General features: G+C 33.3%; 2 protein-coding genes across 3 annotated transcripts; both read right to left on the minus strand.

Annotated features, from left to right (window-relative positions):
* Nucleotides 1-68: 68 nt before the first annotated feature.
* Nucleotides 69-6385, minus strand: LOC107486419 (probable sulfate transporter 4.2). The gene is made up of 17 exons (XM_016106953.3): nt 5866-6385; nt 5623-5671; nt 4850-5051; nt 4178-4346; nt 3946-4011; nt 3757-3864; nt 3295-3402; nt 3130-3195; nt 2860-2920; nt 2597-2724; nt 2351-2392; nt 1809-1925; nt 1327-1378; nt 1078-1216; nt 919-1007; nt 604-680; nt 69-509 (listed from the first exon to the last, which is right to left on the minus strand). Exons 1-17 carry the CDS (start codon nt 6214-6216, stop codon nt 180-182), a joined length of 2154 nt encoding a protein of 717 aa, XP_015962439.1. The 5' UTR covers nt 6217-6385; the 3' UTR covers nt 69-179.
* A 3087-nt stretch (nt 6386-9472) lies between these two features.
* Nucleotides 9473-13592, minus strand: LOC107486418 (metal tolerance protein 11). Of its 2 annotated transcripts, none has more exons than XM_016106951.3 (6): nt 13181-13592; nt 11909-12018; nt 11492-11737; nt 11076-11156; nt 10749-10982; nt 9473-10178 (listed from the first exon to the last, which is right to left on the minus strand). In XM_016106951.3, the coding sequence occupies exons 1-6, from the start codon at nt 13353-13355 to the stop codon at nt 9834-9836; spliced, it is 1191 nt and encodes a 396-aa protein (XP_015962437.1). In that variant the 5' UTR covers nt 13356-13592; the 3' UTR covers nt 9473-9833. The 2 variants fall into 2 exon arrangements, with proteins under 2 accessions (XP_015962437.1, XP_015962438.1); XM_016106952.3 differs by lacking the exon at nt 13181-13592 and adding an exon at nt 12657-12866.
* Between the last annotated feature and the right edge of the window lie 1309 nt (nt 13593-14901).

Genomic DNA, 14901 nt, shown 5'->3' on the forward strand with positions numbered 1-14901 from the left:
CATTTCTTTTTTAACGCAAGACAATGTTTGAATATACACAATCCAAAACGCATAACATAAAGTGAGAGTTTCACAAAAAAATTATTGCTTGAAAGTTTATTCAGTACATTTTACAACAATCATACAATTCAAAATAATGGCAAATACATTTTTTTTACACTAAACCTAGAAAGAAAACTTCACTGTTGTTTTGGTAACAACGGTTCCAAATGGGATGCTTTGTCATTATTGGAGGGTGGAGGTCTGCCATTACCAGACTCCAAGTCGGTAATTGACAAGTTTTCTCCTCTCTGTTTTAGTAATCGCTCAAACAAGCTTGGTTTGTCTTCTGAAAGAGTGGGTGCTCTTGATGAACCGTTGGATACTCCTTTAAGGTTTTGAACACGCTGCAAGCAAACTTGAACAGCATCATGTACCCTCACAAAGTACCACTCTTTGCCGATCAGATCCACCACCCCAGACCTAGACAAGGTAAGAAGAACCTCTGGGCTTGGATTTGATATTGCAATCTGCAAGTAACAAGACCCAATTTCGTTGGTGGTAATGATACTTGGGAAGAATTTCGAACATTCGAATTGAAGTGTAAATGAAATTTCGTTGTACCTGGATGCCCCGTAATTTGTACTCCTGATACAAGTCTTTCAGAGCCTGAACAGCACTAGAGTCTATATAGGTCACAGCTGCAATCATCACAAGTCCATGTGAAAATTTTTTAGGTGTTTCTTAACTAGGAAAGTACTTTCAATGATCATTAATCAGAACATCAAAGACAATACAAAACTGAAAAAGGAAAAATTATAGTGTCAAGGAAGCAAATCAGAGCATGTCCAGAATTTTATTTCATAATCATGCCCAGAAATGTGGAATTGAGATTCGGCGTATGCAGTATCCTAATTTGTGAAAAAAGGCAAGACTTACGTGCCATCTCTAGAATCACAAAGTAAATTCTTTCAACCTCGGGGCAGCGGCTTGTAGAATTAACAAAATCGATTTCATATTCCCGCAACCTGATGGAGAACACTAATTGAATTAAAGCACTCGATTAGAAAGAAACTCCAACTACAAATGGTTTCTTACCTGTCCTTTATATAACTTGTGTTTGCAAAATAAATAGGAGCATCAATACGAACTATTACAATTCCGTTGTATGTATATGCTTCAGGATACTGTTTAACATTTCTATAAACAGTTGTCCCTGGCAAACGACCCAAAACAGCTGCAGCTCACAGCAAAATAATAATGTCAGCAATACTAGAGTGTTTTTCACAAGATAAGACAAGAATAATCTAAAGAGTCTAAAGACTATTACTAGACCAATCAACTTACCAATATGTGGATTTGCTGACTCATGAATGACAAAGGCAAGTGAGACACCAACCTACAATTTCAAAACCTTTATTTAGTCAGAAAAAATGATTAGCTTAGAATATAGAGAATGCAACTAATTTTGCAAGACTACTAAAAATAAACATCCTCTCAAGTTGAGAATGGACATGGACTTTTCATGTTTACATCTCCATTGATTAGGTTACCTTTGAAGGGTGAAATCAAGATGACAATGTTCAGGCTTTAGGGTGTCAATTTATTATGTGTGCGAACCCGTATCCGATCAAATACAAATACAAAGAAATCATCTTACATAGTTCCATTGGAATGAGATCAACACCCTAAGAAATGGCTTATCCATCATCTCCGAGTGAAACAAGAAGGGTTCTATCCAATAAAAAGTCTATTCCATAAAGAATATGCCTGACCAAATAAAGACTACTCCATAATGAATATGCATTTTTAGTTCACCTTGTACTCACCCCAACAAGTACACCAACTTCAATACCAAAGAACAACGTTGTAATGCTAGTAATGGTCCAAAGAAGAAAATCCTTTTTATCTACACGCCACAAAAAGATGGCCTCATCATAATCTACCTGAAAGAATCATAAAGTAAATACTGAGATGTGGAAAAAGCGATAGCCTACAAAACATTCACAATTGAGTTTAGATGAGCATGACAATAAATGATTTAGCTGCTACAAAAGATAATCTCTCGAATCAACAAATTTTAAAAATTAGATGAGATAGAAAAGAAGACATTTAACGTATAAAAATTACTAGCTGATTTTTCATCATATCCAAGCTAGAATAAAATGATCAAACAATATCTCATAGCAGTGAGAACAAAGATAGAAGTAAACTCTAATTACGTTTTCCGATTTTCCACTACATAAAAGTACTAACATTACTTCTTCCTTAGGTTTTTTTTTCCTCCAGAACTAAGTAAATATATCACTTCTAACTATCCACAGAAATTGAACATGAAATTAATTCATTAGTAGAAAGGAGGAATTCTTACCAGACCTATCACAGCAGAGACAACAATAGCAGCAAGACCACACTGGATTTTTGGGACAATAAAATTCATAGTAAGCACTAACTCAGTACTGAAAATGCATATTGAGAAAGAAGTTTAAATTCAATAGAAAGGAAGATAAAGTTAAATAATTTCTCAAATTTTAATGCTATTTAGTCTGAAACAGATAACTGCAAGAAAAACCTTTTCAACCACAGCATATGGTCTATAAAAGACATGAAAACAAACCTGAGGTATGTACTCAAACAATGGAGTAAAGAATAAAAGTGCACAGGTCACTATAATTCCAGAAACAATCCCAGATACTCCAGATTTGGCACCGCTTTCATTGTTAACAGCTGACCTTGAAAATGAACCTGTATTACTCATTCAGAATAAATGAAAATTGTTTCAATATATTTTTTGAGCTAGTTAGGTCATAATTCCGAAATCAATTGATGCTTTCGTATGGCAGAAAGCCAAATATTTTCAGAGTCGCACAGAAGTCTCACCTGTAGTAGGGTATGCTGAAAAGAATGAGCCAAGAACATTCGAAACACCAAGGCCAACCAACTATCCAGGAAACCAGAAACAAATTAAATACAAACTGGATTATTGCATAAACATGAAATAAAAGAAAAAACCAAAAGTATCCAACCCAATAATTGCTATGAGTTTTACTAGCAATATCCATCCCGTATCTCAGGACGGATAACTAGCTAGAGATACTTCTATACAACTGCAACAAACAGGCATTGTAAATGCTTTGGAAAGAGATATACCTCTTGATTTGAGTCCAACTCGTACCCATTTTTAGCTGCTAATGCCTTGGCAATACCCACAGATTCCTGTTTGGAAATTTATGTGATTCTAGAACAAACTGCCAAGCTACTATTTTAATTAAGCTCAAATAGAAAAACCCAATGAAAGAAAAAAGGAGATCTTACCAATATCGCCACACCAGTTATAAGAGCAGCAGTTGGAATTAAAGATTCTGCATACCCGAAAGCTTTAGGAACAGAAAATGTCGGAAGGCCCTGAGGTATATCTCCCACCTAGTCAAAAGTCAGTACAATATTAATCAGTTTGTTACATTGGATTTGATCAGCTTCATGTATCAATAGCTCTCATTTACAGCGGAACATTTATAAATTATTTCAAAGAGAATAACCCAAAGTCCAAAACTCTGAATACTACAGTCACGTATAATACAAAAATCAATTATCTGTACAAATAACAAAGCACGTTTTTCTCATTTATGATAGTAATTTAGGGTAATAATCAGAGGACATGGAAGTATACAATAAGTTTCTTGAGCATTGTAGAACCATGAGAGTCAAATGTTTGAGTATTAATATGACCAGTGCATTGCAAGGCCAATAGTTTGTCACATCTTTTTAGGTACTCACCAGAGAAATTGATGATGGATGAAATATTTTCGCAAAGATAGTTCCCAGAACAACTGCAGTGAGGGGACCTGCGGCTCTTAAAAATCTTAGCTGCTTCCTCGATTTTCCCTGAATGTATAATGACAACACAATGAATAGGAGCTGACACGAAAAGGTAAACATTTTAGCAAATACCGGACATGTACATACCAGGTGTTTCATGGTAAGTAGTATTGCAAGCATAATTGACCCCATCACAAAAGGCTGCCATTTAAACTACAAAAGGGAAAACCTCCTCGGTTAATAAAGAAATGCAGAAGGAACAATTTTCCATGATAGTTATATGAACAACAACTTATTTACTTGAAAATTCACTAGAAAGTCATACATGCACTGATTCTAGTTCAAGTTAACCAAGCAACGCAAGGACGGTAATGCATACCTTATGTGCTCCAGCTATTATACTCTCAACCAGGGGTATGATTTTGCTACTATTGACTACATCGTATCCCAAGAAGTATTTTGCTTGAGATAAACCAATGATGATAGCTGAAGAAGTTGTAAACCCAGATATCACTGAATGGCTAATGAAACGAATCAACCACCCCAGCCTGAAACAACCAAAAGAGAAGTATCTTAAAATCCTTTTCATAAGAAAAAACTTGGTTGATGCTCAATTGTTTGTTTGAAGTATAACAGGTGCCATAAGAGTCCCATCCCTCCTCTTGGTTACGGTACTCATATTTCAATTAATCCGTTAGAATCATCATGACAATTTATACAAGCACGTTTATCGTCCTTAACCTTAATTGTAATAAAGCCATATTCCAAATGAATCCAAAGACGTCATTACATCGTGTCCATACATTAGGACAATGTCACAAGCCTAACACAACCCTATATCGATTCAAAGGCATTGTATCAAAATAATTATTTGATCAATTTATCACGCATGGTGAAAATAAAGTACAACTATATATTTGGTTAAATTATCAGATATTCAGATACCAGTACATAAAGGGAGAAACAACGTTTAAGGAAATGCCCATGCATGTATCCATAGCCTTGGTAAAATACTAAACCTATATTCACAAAATGAGAATGACAAAAATACCTCAAGATTCCCATTATGCATTCCATTATCCCAACCATAAGAGCCAATAGTATTGCCAGTTCTGTGTATAATTCACTGGATGGATCAGTTATGCTACTTAGCACATTGGAGCATAAGAGAGAAACCAATGCGACTGGACCAACTGCAAGCTGGCGAGAAGAACCAAATAGCCCATACACTAATAGGGGAACAAACCCAGAGTCTTTCCTTGCAAAGATAACATTAATAACAAAATATTACATAGAACTTCAGGATATAAGCAACAAGAATATATGACACACAACTAATGCAAGCTACAAAAGTAATGAAAGCAAAAGTATAGCATGTTTTAAGATCAGCATGGTATGAACAACACTTGATTCGTAAGAATCAAACTCTGGGAGATGCTTGGAAGACACGGTATATATTTATTTTGTGCATAGATGATTTGATAAAAGAAAAAAAGAAAAGAAAACTATTTTTGAATCTAAATCAAACAATGTCAACAACTTGAGAGTTCTATTGGTTTTGTCTAAGTTGGAAAAACTCATTCATAATTTTGTATCAATTTGCTCATCTTTTTTTCTTTCTCATCTACTATTTTAGTTCTTCCAGTAAAGAAAACATTGCCATTGGCCTCTATCACCTTTTCCCCCATACAATCACTCAAAAACAGAGAGAGAGAGAGATGAGTAAAATTTAGAAATTCATGAAGCTATGCTTAACTACGTTACATGCATAATCGAAAAACTTCATTAATCGTTCAACATCATAGCAGAGATGAGCAATCTTACAAAGTCCATATATCGGTTGCAGTCCTGCTAATTTTGCATAAGACATCGACTGCATGAACGAACGAACGAGCAATAAGCAGCTTAGTTAAAAACAGCTTATAATGAAATCACAGATTAAGAAAGAAACTATTATCTATTAACAACTAATCATTTACCAAACACGAACTCAACTTAGCAATTCAAATAAGAACTCATTCAAATTTTCCTCCGTTTTTTCTCGGCAACGAAAAAAGCATGAGTTACCTGAGGAACGAGCATGACGCCGACGGTGATGCCGGCCATGAGATCGGTCTGGAAGTACTCGCGCCATTTGTAAGTGCGAATCCATCGCATGCAAGGTAGGAAGAACTCGATCCACTCGATCCACGTCATTCGCCGGAGCTTCATCGCCCACCGAGAGAACGGAAACGGCGGCGGCGACGAGGAAGACGAAGAAGAAGACGTCCTCGTAATGTTCGGGTGCTGAAGGGGGATGATCCTGACCGGACGGGATGTGGCTGTTCCGGTGGCGGCGGAGGTAGTGTTGGTCGCCGGCGACGTCATGGAGGCGGAAGAGAGGTCGGCGAAGCTGGGGGATGCGTAGGTTATCTCCATGCGCAGCGCCGGCGCATTTCGGTGATGGTATTTCAGAGCATGCGCGTGCGTGGCGCGTGTGGCGCGTGGGAATGAGTTTCGAAGTTGAAAGTTTGAAAGTATAACTAACTAGTGGTTGTGGCGCATAGGCATAGGTAGTGATGGAGAATTAAAAGGGAAAAGAAAAACTGAATGAGACACAAATCAGAAGAACTGAAGGGTAAGATGGGACACAAAAATCTTTTATATAATAATAATAATAATAATAATAATAATAATAATAATAATAATAATAATGACGACGACGAATAAGGAAAGTTGATTGAGAAATAATCTAAGTGATGTCATGTGAAAAGCTTTTAGTCAATTTCTCCTGTAGAAATTTTAACAGTTAAACAAATGCGGATTTTACTCTTATTTTTGTAAATTATATTACTATTTCTTAGATATTTTTATAGAGCTCATATTTAGTGTTCTAATATGCAATTTTGTTTGGTCAAATTAGTCAATTGATTTGTCTGATTAAATAAATATTAATTTTTAGTCTATTAAACCAAAAAATATATGAAAAATCATGTATTATTAAATTTAAGTGCTAGTGTGTCACATTAAAAAAAAATTAGTTGATATATATATATATATATATATAGTTTAATTTTAATATATTAATAATGTAAAATGTTTTAATAATCGTATAATATTCTTCCTATGAATAATTATTGGTGGAGGGAAGAAAGAAGAAACGTGGGAAACCAAATCTTCACTTGTTTATTCTTTGATGGTTTATTAGTCAAATGGCTTAAGCTCCAATTTATGAATCGAATAGTGAGGTGGAAAAAAAATGAATCTTCCCCTCATAAAAGGACAAAATATCATTTACTCTATGATGAAATTAATAATTTCTTATAGGATTTCATTATTAGTTATTCATGATTCGATATGCCATATGATCTATGGGGAAAATTGAAATGATGGCCATAATGTATGTGCCCGTATTGGTGGGTTGAATTAATTCTATAGAAAGCCAATCATATTTTCACAAAAGTACATAAATAATGAACAATGAAGACATTTGTCGCTATATTATTAGCTGTGAATTTTATATTATTTATAATAAGTAGCTCAACTTTGAATGATTGAGGTGAACCTAGACGTCTTTTCAGGAAGATCTAAAAATATTATTGGATACCCTGCAACTGCAAGCAAGGTTTTTTTTTTTTTTTAATGATGGATTTGGCTTAATCAGCTTTCTTATAAAATTGTATACTACTCTTTAATCTTTAAATTTTATACTACTCTTAATCAATATAGCTGTAAAGTTCTATTTTGTTAAGTATTTCACCTTTTTATAGTGAAAACTATTGTCATTGACTACTTATGGGAATATTTAATTATCTAAAGAAACTTGCTTTTCATCACTTAATATATTTTCATTAATAATTAATTAAGAATCCACTAAAGCAGTAATAAGACTGTATTTAAACTCTTGATATTCATTTTCTTAACAGAAATACTTAATACAATATGTTAAGTGATTAAATTAGGCATTATATATTTATATATATTAATTTATATTTTTTAATTAAATAATAATTATTAGAATAATCAAATTAATAATAGACAAATAATCAAACTTGTTTATAACAACAATATAATGACTTTTTTTTTAAAAGCCAAATATAATTTTTATACACAAAGATTAATTTATAACTGAATTTTTGTATTCACTCTGTACTATGATTGGATCAAATATATCTTAAAAACTTCATTTTGTATCAACTAACTTAAATCAAACTAATTGGGGTTCATTAAAATTTAAATAGTATTTTCACAACAAAAATTATAAAATAAAATGGAATAAAATTTGGTTATAAAGTTACACAATGATGCACCTAACTTGTCAGGTAATAATCAGGTCATGAAAATAGGCATTGGACCATCACTTGTATTTAATGTATTTTGCTATATATTAATTTATATTTTTTGACAACTTTACTATAATTGCTTATGGAACATTAAAATCTATGTATCAATATTTTCGTTTTTCATGGATACATACTACGAGATTTGAATCATTTATACTTATTTAAATATATACGAGTGAGTTAGCCACCAGCCTAATGATAAAATATACATACATATATATATGGGATTATAGTATCTTAGAGGTGGCAAAAATAATATTTGATATCAAACATTTTCAAAGATAATGGTTTAATCGTTATTAATCATTATATTAGACTATTAGATTATTAGTTATCATGTCACTTGAAATTAAACGATGGAATATTATGTCACTTGAATATATATAATAAGTTTTAAATAAATTATTCTAAAGATGGAACAAAGATGGTGATTACTCTTTCTTTCTTTCATTGTCAAGGTTTATGAAATAGAATCACGCATGTTTTAGAATTTTATATTAAGGTGTTACGCAATACATGCTATGAAATAGTCGCATACTAATTACAATTAACAAATAGGTTAACAAGTCTTTATTGAACACGCAACTGAAGATCTAAATTCTCAGTAGATGTATGTTACCTTATCTAAGCAGTTTTCTATTTACATTATTAACCTTTTATGTTTTAAATACTCTCTCTGACTTAAGTGGTAGTATCATTTTCATGTTTTGAAATCAACACAAAGCGATCGAATAAGACTAGGTAATTATATATATTATGAATTCTCAGGTTGCATATGGTTAGGGATAACACACCTAAATTGTCGTATAATCACAAAATTAGATGGTTCGTGCAAAATTGAGATAAACTTTTAGTTTTAAATATAGTATATTAAGTGTGTCCCATTGTTTGTCTTAATTTAATTTCGTATTATACTATATGTAAAAGAAAAAATGTTTCTCTTTACAACGATAGTTTTATTATTATTACATAATCATCAGTTTTCTCTTAAATAAATGTTATCCCCAACATTCTCAGAAAACAAAAAACAGAAAATGATGCTTAGTGTAAAAGGACATGAAATTAAATAAATATCTTGTTTGTTGGATCTATTTTGAATTTCATAAGTCGAACGTGTCGCACATGGCATATTAATATTATATTTTATCTGCCTTGACTTCATCGGTTGATAAAACCAGCTCCGTTTGATCTAATTGTTATCTAAATATTCAAATCACTTGATATTACACGTGAAATTCATCTTTAATTTGGCAACTTACCAGATTTATCTTTGATGTTAAAGCCCTCACATGTATTGTTTTTCAACAAAATTACCAGACATAGAAATCACGGAAAATTGGAAGGCAAAAACATGAACTAGAAAAAAACACATCCTATAGTTTAATCATGAAACTGGTCCAAGGAAAACATTATATTTGCACATTTTAACCAGCACCCTATATTGAGATACAATACAAGGGTGATACTGTACCTGAATAGAGGTAGAAGAGCAAGGATTCTATTTCTGCTACTATAGTACTCTGGGATGTTCAAGGATCTCTGCATGATTTTCCTATCATGACATACACTTGGGGCATATATTACCAAGTTGAGATTTAAGAACTTATGATGCATGACAGGGTTATGTGGAAGATTAGCAATAGAGTTGAATCCAAGTGAAATGGTTCACATTTACAATTGATGGCAAGGCATTGCATTTCCTAATTGCTGCTATCAATGGGATTGGGCATGCTCAGGTTTGTGACTGTACTCATAATCAAGATGAACAAAGGCGCGTTCAATCTCAGGCAAAAGCTCAAGCTTTTCTTGCAGTGATTCCCCAATGTCATGAGCCTCTTGCAAGGGCATATCAGAAGGCAGGACAATATCAACCTCAACAAAATAGTGAGACCCAAAAGTGTAAGCACGCACAGTGTCAATGTGCCGCACGGCCTTGTGGTGGTTCCAGCAGAGGTATGTTAGTTTCTGAAGATACTCTGGTGCAGCTGATCTTCCAACCAGGGAATTCACATTTTCCAGCACTGTCAATGACCATGTGCGGATAGTGTACAAAGCCAGCTGTAGTAGAAGATTCAGCCATAACCATAAGTAAGGCAATTGAAAGTTATATGTTACAAGCTATTTATATAGGCTGGCAAGTAAACATAAATAGTGAGAATATGACATCGCTTCCATCACAATACGGTACTGCTCAAAAGGACTAATGATTTTTCTTTAAATCTTAGAAGTCTAGAGTATGATATAAAAGGTATGCTGTATGCATCAAACCATCATAACATGCAATAATTCATGGAAGAGAGACTACAGAAATTACAAGAGGCTAATTTGACAGTTGCAATCGCTAACCAGGTCCCTTTTGCACAAGATATTGATTTCCATAAAAAGGAATAAATCGCAAAAATACAGGAGAACAGCAGAAGCTAATGCAGAGATGGTCACTGTTATCAATGAATGTGAGGAATAAAAATATCATTTTTGTATATTTTGGTTCATTAGCTCTTACTCCTAGGTATGAATCAGAACTGAACATAAATTCATGGAGAGTTTGGCAGAAGACTTGTGTGTCCTTTTCTATGGCTAACAAAATAACAGTTCAAACCATTAAACAAAGGGGGAATATTCACTTACAATAATAGCACCAACAGGATCCATCCAATCATCGACATAATTTGCCAAAAGTGCAGCAATGAGACCAATGACATTCGTGATCACATCAAAAAAGTGATCTTGGGCATAGGCTTTGACAATCTCATTAGTAAAGGAGCGGCAATAAATCATTAGGAGGAATTTGACCAACGTCACTGAAAGCATAATACCAACAATCCACTGCTCTTGTTCTCTGGTCAAGCTGAATGCATTTTCCTGGAGTTGTTATTATGCAATGGATTAGATTAGAGAAACACAATATATTGTTATCCGTTTGTATGTCAACTTCATAAGCAATGATCAACTTACATCTGATAATAGTGTCCGCATTGACTCCAAAATAATTTGCAATCCTAGTGTTGCCATAACAGAGGCAAAAACAAGAATCCCCTGCAAACAGTTTTGAATTCAATATTTAGTGGCAAGATGAAAACATGATTATCCGTTAGAGAATTATCGATGAAATTTTCTTTTATGCTTTATCCATGGAACATATGTGCGCATTACACAATTACACAACAGAACCAAACTATATCGTAGTAATCTTTCTCAATATCTGATTTAATTATAAAGTAAATCACAAAAGCCAAGAAGATAGGGAAACAGAAAAATACCAACTCTAAGAAGATAGGGAAACAGAAAAATACCAACTCTTTGTATGACAGGCAAGAACATAAGTTGATATTCAGAAATTCTCAAAAAGAATATAAATTAGGAGAACTAACCAAAGGTTGCATTCTCTTTTTTCCTATAGGGTACTGATATGGGTTCGGTGTTTGCATGGAAAATGCAGTAAACCACAGTATGAATCCAGACAGGAGATCAAGAAGCGAGTCCAAAGTGGATGCAATGATGGCCAAGGAACCACTTCTGATTGATGCATAGACTTTAGCAATAAAGAGAACCATGTTTGCTACATTTGATAGTCTGATGGCAAACGTCTCACTTCTTGCTAGCTTTTCCTGCTCCTCCTGTACACAAAATTGGATATTCAGCCAAAGGCACTGATGTATTTAGAACGTTAAAATATATTTCAATAGTGGCTTATTTATATTACCACTTTTTACTCTAGTCGATTATATGGACATCAATTTGTTTGGAAAACTCAGCTGGAAACATAGAAAGCAGAATAAAATATAGACCTTTGACATCCCAGGAATAAAACCACGTTCTGCCAAGGCATCCATTTCATTAAAGCCCTCTAGCACTTCAACCTGTTGCTGATAGTACTCAGCAATGTTATCTTCTTGCCCTGAGGAATGAATACTTTTAGAAATATCACTTCAAATTTCAGTAGGTAAGAGTACGATACAGATACCATCATTCAAAATGAACTTGTTAGAAATATAATTAACCTCCTCTCAGAAAGAAATCCTCACATAAGAATTCATGGATGAAGAAAATTCAGTAGCACACTCAAAGCTCAAGTACAAATAAACTTAATTTAAAGGACCACAAAAATAATAAGAAAAAAGTCTCCATAAACCAGACAATACAGTAAGCAAGTCATATGAAAACAAGCAGACAGATTGTAAACTTAAAAAGCAAAGCCTTCCATAAATCTGCAGGAATCACAGAAGCAACAAAACTCCATTTAAAGACACAAGGAAAAGATCCAAAATCCAAATGCAAAACCTAATACACCAGTTTCATTTCATGCAACTTCTTCAAGTTAAAAACATGGAGCATGAAAGTGTACAATCCAATCACCAAAAGCTACTACTAACTTATTGTGCAAACGGAAAGAACCCCAAAACACCCAACTCTTCACAAGGACCTTCACTTTATACCCAGAGTCCCAGACCCTTAGGCCAAAACACAAAATTCCAATAAATACTATCAAACCAGGCCAAACAAACATAAATGCAACGACAAACTCTGAAATTTCACCTTGAACGAAATCCACCATCGGAAAGAGAAAAACTAACCCTAAATAGTATCAGTATACTCATATAGCAAAAGAGAATACAAAGGAATATAAAACAGGGAGCTTAAATCCTTCTCGTACACACAGAAACAGCAAAAACTCTAGAAGCACAAGCTCGCAATTAACTACAACCATTCATAGAAAGCAAATTCCAGATTCCCACTCACAATAAATAAATTAACCTCACCATATCATAACAAAAAGCATATTCCAAGAAAATATACTACAAAACCAATAACGAAAGAAATTCCAAAAAGGTTATAGCAAAATTTTTTATATTTGTTAGTAAATCCTCAAATTCATCCTCAAAATAGTAATGTTCCGATCAAATTAGCATCTGACAAGTACCGATGTGAGGTACTAATTTGAATCACTTACAAATTAAGGTACTAATTAGAATCATTACTCAATTTATCTTCATCTTATTTCTTCGTTTGTTCCTTCTCTTTTGTTTTTTTCCATTTCGATTTTATAATTTGTGTTGTACCTAGAACACCGTAGCAGTCATGGATTCCACGTGAGGGTTTCACTTGCTTGTCGGCGTGCGGCGACGACATCTGAAACCCTTCGAAGTTCAACCGCCATGAACGGTCGCCATTGTTCGAGTCCGGCGACAGCAGCGACCTCTGCTCGTCGCTTTGCACCTCCAACGTCTCCACCATTGTCTCCGTTCACCACAAACCCCTAAAACGCCGTCGTTTATAACGTTCTCGCCGTCGTCGTTGTTGACTGAAAAAAGTAGATCAAGATTTTGAAAGAAGAAGAATCAACGGTTGTGATTGCATTGATGCATTTTAGAGAACGTTGTGGTTGGTGTTGATGCTATGATATACTTTCTTCTTTCTTCTCTCTTCTTTCTTCTTTGCTAGTAATAAAGATGCAGACACAATTGAAATAGTTTCGAAACGTGAGAGGGGGAATTGAAAGGCATGAAAAAGAAATGAGCTGAAGGAGTGAGTAGTAGCTGAAACTAGGAGAGTAGGACACACGCGCGACACGTGGTGATGGTTTTGTTGGGCGGTGATGACGATGGATGGTTTTGGCGCGTGGTGGAGGGGTATTATACACGTGGACGAATGAGATTTTGCGCAGAACAAGGGCCACATGAATGATGAATCTGGTCCCGGGTTTTGAAAATGATACTCTGCACACTTTCACGTAAAATTGATAGTTGATAGTTGTTAAATAATTTAAAAATTTTAACTATTAATTTCATATAATCAAAGATATTTAATTATTTAATAATTTTTTATTAATAAATAATAACTTTGTATAAAAATAATTGTACTGAGAGTATCTACTTAAACATGGCGTATATGAGTATTCAAATCTAAACCAATCTAAATCTAAATCAATCTAAATTAAATCGTTTATCCAATTTAATCTCAACCAAAAATTGATAAAAATCGATCTAATCCAATCTAAATCGCACAATATGCTATAATATTATTATTTTATTATTATATTTATGATTATACTTATAACATGTTCAATTTGTTATACATTTTTCTATTATTTATATATTATTATTATTTAATAAATATTTTATATTCAAAATGTTATTTATTTATTTATTTTAACTAATATATAATTTTATTTCTATTGTTATGTTATCGTTGGCTTTTTAAGATATTGTTAAGATTTGTTATGTCATTGTTGATTATTTAAATTTGATGTTGAGACTTATTATATGTATTTAATTTTTTATTTAAAAAACTGCAAATTCAAACCGATCCAAACCGCTTGTAATCATATCGAATCGGATCAGATTTTTTAAAAAAGTTCATCCAATCTAAATCGTACTGCATATAAATTAAATATTCGGATCAAATGACTTTTTCTCTTAAAATCGAACCAAACCATACCACAAACACCCCTAAATTGGCATAACATTCATTCTACCAACAAGTCTACAATTGAGTGCCTTTTTAATCTGAGACAAAATACGTATAGGTTTGGTTTATTTGGATTATGTTTCTATGATAAAAATAACAAATCAAATAATATATTAAAGTAAATGTAGTTACCAAAAAAAAATATCAAAGTAAATGTAAATCACATTCACTGAATCTCAAGGTTTTTTTTTTTTAAAAAAAAGGAATAGAATTCCCAATTTGTAAAGAATTTTATGATTGCTGTAAATAAAGTTGACAAAATATAGATTCTTTTAGCTGAAATAATGGAGCATGCAATACTTTTAATATATAT

The sequence above is a fragment of the Arachis duranensis genome, chromosome 4, assembly GCF_000817695.3.
Source record: "Arachis duranensis cultivar V14167 chromosome 4, aradu.V14167.gnm2.J7QH, whole genome shotgun sequence".
Taxonomy (NCBI): domain Eukaryota; kingdom Viridiplantae; phylum Streptophyta; class Magnoliopsida; order Fabales; family Fabaceae; genus Arachis; species Arachis duranensis.

Bases quoted from the DNA above. Each gene is read 5' to 3' on its own strand.
- LOC107486418 (XM_016106951.3), bottom strand. From the start codon at position 13,355: ATGGTGGAGACGTTGGAGGTGCAAAGCGACGAGCAGAGGTCGCTGCTG. The intron at 12,019-13,180 runs GTACAACACAAA...TTCATTCCTCAG, and splicing joins TGACTGCTACGGTGTTCTAG to GGCAAGAAGATAACATTGCT. The intron at 10,179-10,748 runs GTAAGTGAATAT...CTTCTACTACAG, and splicing joins ATCCTGTTGGTGCTATTATT to CTGGCTTTGTACACTATCCG.
- LOC107486419 (XM_016106953.3), bottom strand. From the start codon at position 6,216: ATGGAGATAACCTACGCATCCCCCAGCTTCGCCGACCTCTCTTCCGCC. The intron at 5,052-5,622 runs GTAAGATTGCTC...TTGCAAGGAAAG, and splicing joins GCAACCGATATATGGACTTT to ACTCTGGGTTTGTTCCCCTA. The intron at 1,217-1,326 runs GTAAGTTGATTG...TGTGAGCTGCAG, and splicing joins GTCAGCAAATCCACATATTG to CTGTTTTGGGTCGTTTGCCA.